The 14,002-nt window shown below is 54.1% G+C and overlaps 1 protein-coding gene and 1 long non-coding RNA gene across 4 annotated transcripts in view; both read left to right on the top strand.

The window, feature by feature from the left end:
• Lmf1 (lipase maturation factor 1) overlaps positions 1–11,666 on the top strand; it is a 105,454-nt gene extending 93,788 nt beyond the window's left edge. Inside the window, exons 7-12 of one of the 3 annotated variants that reach the window (XR_005976479.1) lie at positions 3,454–3,637; positions 4,078–4,231; positions 4,381–4,564; positions 5,084–5,196; positions 8,620–8,919; positions 11,531–11,666. Coding sequence is in view for 1 of the 3 variants with exons in the window: in XM_041676557.1 (XP_041532491.1) it covers positions 3,454–3,637; positions 4,078–4,231; positions 4,381–4,564; positions 5,084–5,196; positions 8,620–8,806 (822 nt within the window). In the remaining 2 variants the exon portion in view is untranslated. Of the gene's footprint in view, positions 1–3,453; positions 3,638–4,077; positions 4,232–4,380; positions 4,565–5,083; positions 5,197–8,619; positions 9,058–11,530 lie in introns of those variants that run through there. The other 2 variants (XR_005976478.1, XM_041676557.1) reach the window with 2 other exon arrangements.
• Positions 11,667–11,693: 27 nt separating this feature from the next.
• LOC121463962 lies at positions 11,694–12,727 on the top strand. Its single transcript, XR_005976480.1, has 3 exons — positions 11,694–11,733; positions 11,826–11,867; positions 12,614–12,727. It is a non-coding gene; the product is annotated as an uncharacterized LOC121463962 (long non-coding RNA).
• Positions 12,728–14,002: the final 1,275 nt, after the last annotated feature.

Genomic DNA, 14,002 nt, shown 5'->3' with positions numbered 1-14,002 from the left:
CTCAAACTCAGAGCTCCGCCTGCCTCTGCCTCTCCACACCACACCCAGCTCTCGCTTTTTGTACCTATTTATTTGTTTATTTTTAAATCCCAACTACAGGTTCTCCCCCCCCTTCTCCCGTCAGCCCTGCCCCCAAATCCTTTCCTTCTCCTCCATTTCTCTTCAGAAAAGAGTGCGCCTCCCATGGATATCAACCAGCTATGGTATATCAAGTTACAGTGAGACTAGGCACTGATGAAGTCTGGACAAGGCAATCTGCTAGGTGGAAAGGGTCCCAAAAACTTGCCACAGAGTCAGAGACAGCCCCTGCTCCCACTGTTAGGAGTCCCACAAGAAGACCAAGTTGCACAACAGTAACATATATGCAGAGGGCCTAGGTCAATACCATGCAGGCTCCTTGGTTGTGGGTTCAGTCTCTGTGAGCCCCTAGGAGCTTAGTTGATTCTGTGGGTTTTCTCATGGTGTTCTTGACCCCTTGGGCTCCTCCAATCCTCCCTCCCTGTCTTCTACAGGATTCCCCAAGCCCTGCCTAGTGTTTGGCTGTGGGTCTCTGCATCTGTTCCCATCAGTTGCTGGTGAGGTCTCTCTGATGACCTGAGTATAGCAGAATATCATCAGGATCCTTTCGTTGACTTTTTTATTTTTTGCAGTCACATTTGGTTCTGTCCTAGGTCTCTGGCCTGCCCTGCCTGTTTCCTGGTCCTCAGGAGTGAGCTCCCTCTCAAGCTGGCCCAGTCCTTTGTTGGCCATTCCCACAGGCTGTGCGCCGTCTTTACGGGCAGGCACATCTTGAAGGCAGGATAAATTTTCGGACCAAGGTTTTTGTGGCTGGGTTGGTGTCCCAATCCCTCCACTGGAAATCTTGCCTGGACTTCCAGGTGATGGCCAATTCAGGCTCCATGTCCCCCGTGACTAGGGGTATTAGCTAGGTCACCCTCATCGATTCCTGAGAGTTTCCATTGCACTTGGTTTCTAGTTCTTCCCAGAGGTTGCCCACCATCCCCAAGATAGGCTTCATGATGTAGCTGAGGCTAGGCTAGAACTTGGAGCCCTCCTGCCTCCACTTCTGAGTTCTGGGACATGCACCACCACACCTAGCTGCTTGACAGCTTCCTTGTCACCTCAGAAAGGTGTCCTTCCCCTGCTCTCTATCACACGTCACTCCAGATGGCCATCACCTCTGTCTCTGCTCCTGTATATGATGTGCAGTTGACGGTCACTCTTGTCCTGCTTTTGGAAACTGGGCAGGACCTGTGTGTTTCTTCAAGTCTGTCCTGGTCGTGATTTCCTGAGCTTCTTTATCTGCATTCATTGTTGTCACCAGCTAGGAGGACTTGAGAGACTGATTTGGTCATGGTCCCTACTCTAGGACTCAGTTTCGAGTGGACAGGATGACATTTTAAGTGGAATACCTTGAACATGTGAGAGGGGGGCAGGCAGACTCCCCAGCTCAGGAACAGAGCAGATGCTGAGCGGGAGAGGGCAGAGCCGTGGGATGCAGCCACGTTGGCAACCCTGACCACATAAAGCAGAGTAAGCCCCTCAAATTCCCTTTGTTGGGAACAATACATGCACAGATCACAGAAGCACAGAAAGCCACAGGTGCAGGTTAGACCATGGAGGCTAACCTGGGAAATCATGGGCTGGACTCCTGGGAGCTCTGCAGCTCTGGCAGGGTGGGACGATCGCCTGTGATGGCCCTTCGGTGTGTGAGGTGTTTGGAAACAATGCATTTCTCAGACTTCTGCTGAGGGGAAGGAACAGCACACATCTGGGTGCTAGATTGTGCAGATTCCCAGATGGAGCAGACCACATAGAGCCTGAGGGGATGGAGTTGGAACCACTTGGGTTCTTTTGTAGGCCCTCAAGAAGGGACAGACCTATATGGAAGCAATGTCCAGCTATCCAGTGAGGTATTATTCGGCACACCAGGCTAGCCACAGAGGGCAACTGGAAGGGCTGGTACAGCATCTAGGAACAGACAGGGATGCTGAGAGGTCTTGCACAGCACCTAAATGGCCTTCCAGCACCCTAGGGAACCCACACCTGCATCCCTTGGTACAAGGGAGCTTGGACTCCGGGCTGTTCCGATAACAATCTACAGCCCGGGGACCGCTCCTGATCCTACTGGGGTGGGGGTCAGGAGCTCTCCCAAGTCTTTCTCTCGCCCCTGGGCTCCCCAAGCTTGGTTCAACCAGCCTCTCACATCCCCTCCAGCGCTGGGAAGTCAGAGCTGCCTTCTCTGCCACCTTCCTATCTGGGAACCCCTCACCCCCCTCATCTCTTTGCCCCCAGGTCATACTAGACCTAAAAAGAACCTGCCCGTCTAGCTGCTAGGTCACGTCCATCCACAGTAGATATCTAAAAGGGAGGGAAGAAGCAACTGGCCCTGTGCTCACAGACGTGTCACTGTGGCATGGGCAGGGACTTCTCAGGTGGGACAGGAGGCACCGCTGTGACCTGTGAAAATGTAAACCCCCCAACCATCCAATCAAAGAGGCGCAGGGCATGAGTTTCCTAGCAGGAGATGCTAGGAAAGCACTCCTGCTCAGTAGGAGGCATCCAGCGTTCAGGGAGAGAGGCGGGTGAGATGCCGAGCAGCACCTGAGACTCCCAGCCAGGAGGCAGCACCATATATTAACCCTGAGCAGCAGCCTTGGGCCCCACTTGTGAGAGTGTGAAACCCTGCGGCCATCCTGCAGAGTAGTCGGAGAGTCACCACAGGCCTGCCTCAGGACCCGGCACAGGTCACGTCCACTGCAGGAGCACAAGCAAGGACTCTGAGATAGATGTTGTCCCTATCGGGTGACCCTCCACAGTATCCTAGAAGCCACCCTGTAGCTCTCATTCTGTGAACTTGGGAGAGCCCAGGATCATCAGAGTGTGAGGGGTGCTGGCCTTCGGGGTAGGGGTGTCTGACTAAAGTACCTACCCAGGTGTAAACCTTTCTCCCAGCCATGACTCCTGGCCAGCTGCCACTGTCCTCCAGGTCTCAAGGGCATCCATTGTGGTCACTATCTTCAGCCCTAGGTCATAGGTCACTCTGGTGTCTCCTGTGAACTCCAGTTCCCCCTGGGTTCTCATCACCTCCAGGCAAAGTCTGTACCTCAGTGCCTACCATTAGCCATACCTTAGCCAGAGCTGCCACCGTGGTATATCCCGGTGTTCTCAGGCCACCACAGAAATAGGTCAATCCATCCCCCAACCCTAGCCTTTCCTGGGCTTGCCAATTCCTGTGTGGGTTTCTGTACCTGGGGCCTCAGCGGCACCTGCAAATTTAGAGAGGACCTAGGATCCCACCCCCTAGCCAAGAGAACAGCAAGAGGAGCTCAGAAACCCCCCTGGAGCCTGTGCTGTGCTACTGAAATGCGGGCACCCAGCACAGACACATGGAGGACTAGAGGACAGCAGGCCCGGCTCCCAGGCATACTACAGTGCAGTCTCCGCCCACAGGTGATCCTCATCATCAGTGGGAACCTGAGCTTCCTGAATTGGCTCACCATTGTGCCCAGCCTTGCCTGTTTTGACGATGCAGCTCTGGGATTCCTGTTTCCCTCAGGACCTCGAGGCTTAAAGAACCAAGTCCTAAAGATGCAAAAGGAAGAAACACAAGGGGTCCAGTCCAAGCCAAGATACGGTAGGTGGACCAGGACCAGCTAGCCCCATGACCCTCATGCCTAGTGTAGGCAGGTAGGGTACCCCCCAGATCAACAGCACTCAGGAAAATAAGGGTGGGTACCATAGGCCCCGGGGGGGTGGGGGGGAACATCTGCTGCCTACCTTTACCAGGACTGTTGGCCCGTTAGCCACTTCCAGGGCCCCCTGCATGGACAGTCACCCTTCATCCTCCTGACTGACTTCAGGGGGTGCTCTTGGCTCAAGCACAAGGGGCTGTGGCTCAGGACACCTTTCCCGGCTCGTGGCTTTTGTGGCCAGCTGGGTATTCTCTAGGCCTTCCTGAGCTGAGGTGGCGGAATAGCAGCCAAGGTTTCCTGAAGGGATAGCACGGCTTTGCCATGAGGTTGGGAGCCTGGCTGATGAGGACCACCCTGCCCCCCACCCCCACCTTTGGACTAGGCTGCATGGTACGGCAAGTGGTCAACTTCTCCCTGGGCATCCTGGTGGCCTGGCTCAGCGTGCCTGTGGTCATCAACCTGCTAAGCTCCAGGCAGGTCATGAACACCTCCTTCAACCCACTCAGGATTGTCAACACCTACGGGGCCTTTGGAAGGTATGGGCCAGCATCCTGGCTGGGGCACTGGGCTCTGCCCTCCTGACCATCCTGGCTCACTTTTGGGAGGCATGGGCTCATGGCATCCCCCTCTCCTGCTGGGGGAAGGTAGATACTGTGGTCTCGCTGACCTTCTTCATCTCCCCCAGTATCACCAAGGAACGGACTGAGGTGATCCTGCAGGGCACAGCCAGCCCTAATGCCAGTGCACCCGACGCAGTGTGGGAGGACTATGAGTTCAAGTGTAAGCCAGGAGACCTCTGGAGGCGGCCATGCCTTATCTCTCCATACCACTACCGCCTGGACTGGCTGATGTGGTTTGCAGCTTTCCAGGTAATAATGTCCCACCATGATGCTCTGACCTGGCACAAACTCCCCTTTGTCCACAGACAAGTCCTGCATGTGTGCTCAGACTCCTACCAAAAGGTTCACAGAAAAGGGGACCTCTCCTTAGAGGTGCATCCCACCCAAGGCACTGAACAGGCCTTGCTTTGACCTAAACCTGCGTGGTGAAAGTTCCTGCAGATAGCTCCTCTCCCCGCAAGGCCCAGGCCATTCACACCTAAGGCCAGGACAAGTAGCCAGGTAGAAAACACAGCTGAGGGCTGGTTTGTGAATGAGTGATCCTCAGGTGAGACCCCAGGAAGAACATGAAGCAGGCAGTTCTGGAAGATTGGCGTGTGGGCCCTCAGAGGAAACCCAACCCTGGCCCACCTGACCATGCCAGACTGTGGAGCTCAGGGAAGTGGATGATGTTCAGAGTGTCCAGGTAGCGACTACACCGGGGCAGGTGCCAGGTTGCTGAGGGATGGCTGTGCCCCTACTCCGACCTCATGAACACTGTCCTTTCAGACCTATGAGCAGAACGAGTGGATCATCCACCTGGCGGGGAAGCTCCTAGCTGGTGACGCCGAGGCCCTGTCCCTGCTAGCTCTCAACCCGTTCGAGGGCAAGACTCCCCCCAGGTAAGAGTCTCCTTATTCACTTCAGCCTGTGGTCAGTGGGTAGTGTTCACTAGTGCCTGAGTTGGGCACCCTGATACATGATGTGGAATTCAGTCACAGCCAGAGACTAGGGGACTGAGCAGCCCTGGCCCCATCCCTCTCCTGTGTCCTGCCCACCATTGATGCTGACAGAAAACACGTTCCTGTCTCTCCCTGGAGAAGTCTCAGGACAGCTGCACCTGGGGCTGCTCACAGCTGTCGGGGCTGTCAGGAGGGGTGCTGAGGGGCCGTGAGCAGCTGCAAGTGTGGCATCCCAGGCAAGGGAGCCAGCCAAGTGCCTTCCCACACTGCCTACTGTAGCACTGAGGATGTGGGGACATCCCTCCCCAGGGACCACCTGCCTCCCTGCCCTTACCCAGCACCCTGCAGCCACCAGGAGACCTGAACTAGGCACACACTGAAGTGGATACACAGGAGACATCCCCAGATTTGCTAGTGGCCAAATGGCTCTGACACAGAGCTGTGTCCTTCCTGACTCTGGAGAGTTTTTCACTGACCAGCCTCCTGGCTACCGTCTTGGGTTAGGTGGAAGGCTGGGGCTTCAGATGAAGTCTCCTGATCCAGTGGGAGACTCTGAGGATGTGGTCGGGTATACCTTGTGGAGACAAAGCCTACAGGCCAATCTGTGGATATGAAGATGCAGACCCGGCTGCCTCTTGCGTGAATCAGTAGTGAATTGTTGGTCACTATTAATATATGTGCAAGCTGAAATACAGCAAATGCCACAGAGCATGGCCCAGCAGAGGGGCCGTCATCACACTCTGCTTGGTGGCAGAGCTGAATGCGACCTCAGCCTCACCCCACAGCCAGCTGGGATGTTCTGAATGGGTGGGCGACTCTGGAGTCGCCATAGTGGGAGGATCAACCTTAAGATAGCACCAGCGTGTCTTGCTTCCTGTCTGTGGAGATGAAACAGCAGCAGCAGATGCCCAAAAAGGAGCCGCTGGCGAGAGAGAAGCTATAGCAAGACCGTTCGGCTCCAGCCAAAGCCACCCAGCAGATGGTCCCACCTAGCAGGAAGAGCAGGAGAGGTCACTCACTGAGCTGCTGGACGGCCCTGTGGTGACCCAGATGCTCACCACAGCAAGGAGTGACAGCTTGGTTTCGTGTCATCAGTGGGGGCCTTCGATTGCCACCTTTGCCTGGCAGTGCCAGGATGCAAGGTAAAAAACATCCGGACTTCCAGCATGGAGTTAGAAGAATCAGTGCAACAGAAGGGTCAAAAGTGATCTGGAATCCCAGCACCCAAACTGTTAAGAGCACACTGAGAACCAGGAAGACATTGAACCGATCAGGAATAAACAGTCAGCAGATTCAACAGCTGACTCTCCCCACAGCAATCGTGAGGTGATTATAAACACAACACTCACAAGAAGAGTCAGCAAAGAAACACGACAGAGGGAGAACAGGGGAGACTCAGGATGGAAAAGTAGTCCCTGGGGTAAAGCACCGGAAGAGGGGAGGAAGAAATGGGATATGAAGGAGGAGTCGATGGTGACCCGGTGTAGGCAACCAGCTGAGCGCCGGCGTAGAGCGTGGGCCGAGGACCTCGACAAGATCCAGGGTGGGTGGCTGCCCCCAGGGAAAGAGTTCACTTGGGTCTGGGAAGGCGTTAGTGAAGATTTCCCAAAGTTGCCAAAAGACACAGACCTGGAAGTCAGTAAACAAAGGGAACCCCAGATGGTAAATCTTGGAGAGATGCAGATCAGGCACAGGAGATGTGCAGAAACTGTAGACAGCAAAGGGACTGAGCAGTCAGAACCAGAGCAACCACCTTGCCACTGAGGGTCAGAGGACACTGCGATCCAGATCTCACCAACTCAAGGAGGCTGGCCAGCCAGAGAGCCTCAGAGATTGTCCTTTTCCCACCTCCCAGCGCTGAGGTTACAAATGTCCATCACTACGCTCGGCTTTCTTTTTCTAATGTGGTTTCTAGGGATCACACACTATATCTGCTGATCTATGTCCCCAGCCCTCTAAAAGGATCACTAAAAAAAAAAAAAAAAAAAAAAAAAAATGAGGCTGGAGAGATGGCTCAGTGGTTCAGAGCACTGGCTACTCTTGCAGAGAACCCAACTTTGAGCCTCACAACCATCTGTAACTCCAGTTCAAGGGATCCAGCACCCTTGTCTGACCTCCACTGGCATCAGGCACACATGTGGTGCATGTATACACTTACAGGCAAAACATTCATACTCATAAAATTAATGAGAGAAAATAGGGGCTAGAGAGATGGCTCAGCAGTTAAGAGCACTGCCTGCCCCTCCAGAGGACCCAAGTTTGGTTCCCAGCACCTACATCCAGCAACTCACAACTGCCTGTAACTCAGGCTCCAGGGGACCCAACACCCTCTTCCGGCCTCTGCAGAAACCACAGAGATGCTGCTCACGGGCTTGCTGTCCATCGCTTGCTTCATTTGCTTTCTTCCACAACCCAGGACCACCCCACAGACCGACAACCTGTAGGTCACTAATAGAGGCTGTTCTGAAGCTAACGCTCCCTCTTCCCAGGTGACTCTAGTTTGTGTCACACTGATAACAACCAACCAGCCCAGTCATGTTCTAGAACATTCCACGGGTGGTATCAGTCCTCCGTACCCTCACAGACCTGTCAGGGAAAGCATAAGGCCCTGACTCTTCCCTAGCCTCCCGTGCCCAACCCTGGGCACCTGAGCCCTGTCCCAGGACTCCCCCAAACACACCACACCCTCTTTGGCTGTAACTAATGTCCAGGCCCTGCAATCCTAGACCTTCGACTGTATCTTGAGAAGAAAATGAAAGCAAGAAGGCCAATTCAGAGAGGATGGCATGATCGCACAACAGTGACTTTCCCAGAGGCTCTGTGTATCCCCAGTCTCCCCAACCTTGTGAAATGAAGGGTCAGGACCCCAGATTCAGGAGAAGAGGGACTTTGTGGCCATCTCCAAGACACAGCCTTAACCTCTCCGTGCCCACCTGTGGAGTCCAGCATGGCTGACACTGACATCATCAGGAACCCTTTTCCACCCAGGTTTGCACACCAGAGGAAGGATGGCTGTCCCACCTAGAACCAGTGGTGCCTTGAGACCCATACCCTGGTCCCATCACAAGGCTTGCTGTGCCCTGTGCACACCCTAGTAGCACGAGTTGGAGAGGGTGAATCATGGAGACAGGGCATCACCTAGGGTCTTCCTCAAGTCCCAGGATAGGCTCTGTGCGCACTGGAGCCCAGATGTACCTGTCTTACAGTCAAGATTTGTAACAGGGTTGGGAACATTTTGATTGTGAGGCTGATGGGGCTCCACCCAAGGATTGTAGGTTTCTAGGCCTGCCTTCTGGGATTCAGGGGCCGTGAGGAGTCTGGGGGGTGGCAAAGAGACAGCAGGCTGACACATTTTCCCCGCAGGTGGATCCGAGGAGAACATTACCGTTACCGGTTCAGCCTCCCCAGTGGCCAGCACGCTGCCCAGGGCAAGTGGTGGATACGCAAGCGAATTGGTCCCTACTTTCCGCCACTCCACCTTGAGGATCTGAAAGACTTCTTTAGGACTCGGGAGTGGCCGCTGCTAAAACCCCATCCAGACACATCCTGAAATAAAGACCAGAGACTAACTGCTTTCCTGCCTGTACTTTCTGCTGTGGCCATGGGTCCCACACAGAGCCCATCGGTCCTGCCAAGAAGAGAATTGAAAAAGATTGTGCTTCGGTAACTGCCAGCCTCCTGCCTCTGTCCCCGTCACCTTGCTATCCCTTCTCTGTTACAGAGAAGCCTCATCACCCCCATGCCCTGCATGTGGCCACACAGCAGGGTCACATGGGCACTCCTCCACTATCACAGGAGGCCACTGCCCATATCTAGATGACAGTCACTTGGGGAACTTTTCTTAGTCTGAGCTATGATAGCAACCCCATAGGTTGGTAAACCCTAGGAGTCCTCAGAAGTCCTCAGATTCCCTGAGCTAGAGGCTAGTTCTCACCTAACCCAACCGTATGCTCATAGTCAGGCCAATAGCCAGTGCGCGCGCTCTCTCTCTCTCTCTCTCTCTCTCTCTCTCTCTCTCTCTCTCTCTAGTGTGGCAGCACAAAACCCCGCCATCTCCCTGAGGAAGGAGGCTTGCTATCCTCAGCCTGGTCCCTCACCCAGGGACCCTTGCATACTACCTGGGCAGACACACATAGAAACACGAGCTCATGGGTTTCTTACACACCCCAGCATAGGGATATGTGGAAAAGACTTCACTGAGTGGAGAGAATTGCCCAGGCTCTGCAGCTTCAAGGACAGCAGAGACTCAGAATGCTTTCCCATCCCCCTCCTTGCCAAGCGTGGTGTCTGGAGCCCATGTTGCCCGCCCCTGGGCCACACTGCAGAGAATCCCAGAAGGGACAACAAAAAGGTTCAGCTGAGGAGGCTGGTTGGGGGGGAGCACAAGTCTGTACAGAGCACCCCCTCAGCCTGTCTCGGGGGGACGGCCAGCCCAGGTGCAAACAGAGAGCCCGTGTTCCAGCTCCCAAGGAAACAGGGCACTCTGTGTGTGTCAGGGACAGACAAGCCTCAGAGCAGGGAGACTGGAGCCAGCAAGTCTGCCATGACCACCACAGGAGTGACTGGCAGCCTGCAGCCTGAGCAGCCCTTCCTGGGGGCGTCCTGTCCATGTCCCAGGCGGTAGACATGGGGGTGGGGCTCTTAGCAGGGACACCAGCTGCTTGGATAGTCTGGTGACCTGGGAAGCAGCACCTAGTTGCCTATGTTGGAACTCACCATGAGGCCTCCAAGCCCTTACCAGGTTACCAGGACCACAGTCTCGGGGCTCAACAGGAGAAGCCTCAGGGCCCCAGATACACACCCCTGGGCATTGGTCCAGCAATGCACCCCCTCCTTCCCAAGGATCCTGGGGGGGTGGGGGCTGCAGGTCCAGCAGGGCTAAAAGCAGTGTTGAAGCCTGGGGGGTGGAGGAGCCAGCCCTGGTGCAATCAAAATCCACCAGGATGCCTGCTGTAGGACAGACAGGGTCTGACAGCCAGAGTGTGATCAGGACAGGTAGGAGCTGGGCCCTGCTGGCTGCAGAATGTCATCTTCACCCAGAAGTCACCCTGAGTCCTGCCTGAGCTGTCCCCCGTGTCTGGGTTTGCTCACACTGTCATACTGGATGACTCGGAGGTTCACTGACATCTTTTGTTCTTTCGAGACAGGTTCTCTCTGCGTAGCCCAGGCTGACCTTGAACTCACAGTGCTGGGGTTAAAGGTCAACACTGCCTCCAGAGTTGGGATGAGGACACCAGTAGTGCCACTTGGAGCGGGGACGGGGGGGGGGGGGGGGGGACGATGTGGGGAGTGGTCACCTGATAACACTGGTGCTCAGTGTGGGATTAGGGCCTCAGGCCCACAGGAGCCCAGCAAGAGTGACAGTAGACAAGCTGATGTGGCTGTCAGTGGGCAGTTACTTCCCTTGTCAAGCACAGAGGTCATCACAGTAGTTGGCGGCCTAGGGGAACCACCAAAGAGACTTGGCAGCTCTGACTGTAGGTGGTCCAGCCATACTCAGGGAGACCTTTCACCCCAGGGTAGACGGGTCCTGGCTGTGGTGACTCTGTCATCAAAGGTCTAAAACAGGGACCTGAAGCCCTAACCATGGTCACACTCACAGGTTTCTACCTCTGATTATATATATATATATATGTGTGTGTGTGTATGTATGTATGTATGTATCCCATCATACATACACTTCCAGAGCTCCCCTTCTGGAAGCTGGGGGTGTCCCTAGCTCTGTTAGCAAATGATCCTTATAGCCCCATTGGGTCAATCCAACCAGGAGTGACCTAAAGCCATCCAGGGAGCCCCACTCCCACCCATGCCTTGACTGCATCAGGGCCACAGGACCTTCGCACTGGATGTACTATGCTCCCTGGTCATACTCCAGGTGGAGAGGGGTCTCATCCTTGTTTCTTAGTGTAGCAGGCATGCTATATGGGTCTACCAGGTCAACTGTGGCATGCTAACAGACTTGCCCACCTGCCCCTGGCCACACTCTCCCTCCATGGAAGAGCCCGAGGAAGAAACTTCTGTGTGGGGCATTGGGACAGACATGGAAAGCTCCGTCCAGGGGGAGGAAGACTCAGGCTGCTAAACAGTACTGTCTCACTAGAGCCTCCTCACCTCTCTACCCAGATCCTCACAGCAGGGGAGTGGGCAGAGCAGCTGTGACCTGAGTGGTCCCGCCTTCATTCAGCAGGATGCACAGAAGCTAGGTTAGAATCTGAGCGTGTCCTAGTTGCTGGTGACATGTTGGTGTGCTAGAGTTGCTTTCCACACCTTCCAGACACAGGCATCAGCCAGGAGCTGAGCAGAATCTCTGGACTGACAGAGGACACTCATGGAGAACCCTACCTCTACCTGCCTGCAAACTCAGGACTCCAAGTCACCAGGCGCTGTCTCCCTGAGGTGCCACGTTGGGCCGACTAGTCCCCTATCTGCCAGCAGTGCGGTGGGATTCACTCCTTCCCTCTCCATCAGATGACAGAGGTGATGTTCCCGTATCATTCTCTGGACATATGTCCCCAGCCAGTCACCTGGGCTGCTAGTAAACGTAACCAAGGAAATATCCCTCTTTACAGTATCACGGGATACAAGATGCCGGAAGGAAGCCAGCCAAGCAGGTAGGTGCTAGGCTCAGCAAAGGAACTAAAGGAACTGAAGACGGCAGAGCAGGTGTCAAGGCACCTGAAAACGTCACTGCCGGGATGACGGTTCTCCCCATGATGGCTGAGGCGCAATCCTGACACAGCCCTAGTTTTCTTTCCATAGAAGCAGGAACCCTAGCTCCAGACTCAGTGTAGAACCCGAAAATGATAGTCAGTCTCGTGCTGGAAGACAGCTGTCTGTAACACGCATGCCGTGTGGCGTGAGGACCTGAGTTCAATTCCCCAGCACCCCCATACACGGCAAGCTCCATGCTTGCTTGTCCTAGACAAATTGGTGAGCTCCAGTTTTAGTGAAAGGCTATACCTCAGAAAATAAGGTTGATAGCAATCACTGAAGATGCCAACCTCTGACTTCCACGTGCACACACACACAAACGTTCTTACACACAGAATCTTAATAGGGAATTGAACTTGAGACCCCATGCTTTCTGATTTACAACTTCCTACAAAGCTTCAGTGATGAAAACGGTGTGGTAGCCTGGTGTGGTGCCATGTACCTGTAATACCAGACAGAACCCAGAGCTGAGGCTGGAGCATCTCCACGAATCTAAGGCCAGCCTGGGCTGCAGAATGACAGCCTGTCTCAAGGAAAAAGCAAAATGCCCAGATAGTGCTGGCATATATGTTTGAATGTTTTTGACAAGGGCTCTAAAAGCAAGCAAGAGGAAAGAAACACACCTGTTTTCTTTCTTTTTCTAAAGGAAATATTGTCTATGGCCATGTCACCGTGAGCACGACCTATCTCACCTAATAGGAAATATCATCTCCTGGGATTTTTTTATGTGTGAGAAAAGAAGGCCAGAAGAGAGTATTGGATCCCCAGAAGCCGGAGTTAAAGACTGTCAAGATCCACCTGATGGGGGTTCTGAGCCAGAAAGAGCAAGAAGCTGCTCTTAACCACTGACCTGTCTCACTGCCTCAAACTCGTTCCCAGGGGGCAGTGCAGGAACAAGACAACTGACCTCATGCAGAGGGCAGGAGCTGCTCCCTTACCTCAAGTCATAGAACTGGAGAGAGGCTGAGCAGAAAAGTTGCTGCCAGCTGTAGGACTCACAAGATGAAAAGAAGAACCAAGTCCCACAGTTGCCGTCAGACCGCCACACACTTCATGTCATGGTATGTGTGTGCATGCACACATGCACGTGCATGCACACACACACATTCTAAAATGTAACTTTAAAAGATCGGTTCCAGGGACTGGAAAGATGACTCAGTGGTTCACAGTACTGGCTGCTCTTGCAGAGGACCCAGATTCAGTCCCAGCACCCATATGGAAGCCCACCACCATCTGTAACTCCAGTTCCAGAGGATCCAGTTGACTCTCCTGGCCTCCTCGGGTACCAGGCATGCATATAACGCACTTAACATGTATGTGTGCAAAACATTCACACACATAGATTGGGTTTTATTGGTTTTCTTTAAAGAGGTGAGCCGAGGTGTGACTCAGGCAGAGTACTTGCCTGAAGTGCACGAGGCCTCTATCCACAGCACCAGTGATGATGATGATGATGATGATGTAGAAATGACTGATGCTCCTAAACAAAAGAACTAACACTAAAAACTCTTAAAATATCTGATAAACAGAAACTTCATAATTGGTACCTTGTCCCTTCTTTGCTGAATACTTGGGTGAGGGCTGCACAGTGACACTGCCCAGAGCATCTCCACAGTGATGAATGGCAGGGCAGAGGGTGTGACCACACAGAGGCCCCTCCCGACAGGTCTGAAGATGGTACTGGTTGTTGAGAACACACAGGCAGTGGGTCTGTTCCAGTCCCAGTACTGGAGACCCCTATGCCTCTCTAACCAGGCCTCGGTCATTAGCCCACGTGCCACACACTGCCTGAGCAGCCACTTCTGGGGCCACAGCAGGCGGTGGGTCTCAGCATTTATAAGGTCTTAGCAGCAGACCCCCAGCAAGCATGCGAGAAAAAAGTGCCCAGTGCCGACACCAGGCGAGGTACCACCGTCATACCCAAGAGGGAAGAGTCCTGTGGGTACCAGGAAGGTGCATTGTCCCTTCGGTCAGTGCCATGGGCTCGGGGCACAGGAACCTTACCTCCCTCCAGGTATGCTATGCTCCAGGCTCA

Source organism: Microtus oregoni, unplaced genomic scaffold (genome assembly GCF_018167655.1).
Source record: "Microtus oregoni isolate MIOR12 unplaced genomic scaffold, Mior012 000027F_ref0000203, whole genome shotgun sequence".
NCBI lineage: Eukaryota > Metazoa > Chordata > Mammalia > Rodentia > Cricetidae > Microtus > Microtus oregoni.
The sequence above is the reverse complement of the archived record's forward strand: the minus strand, read 5'-3'. Positions and strand labels throughout refer to the sequence as shown.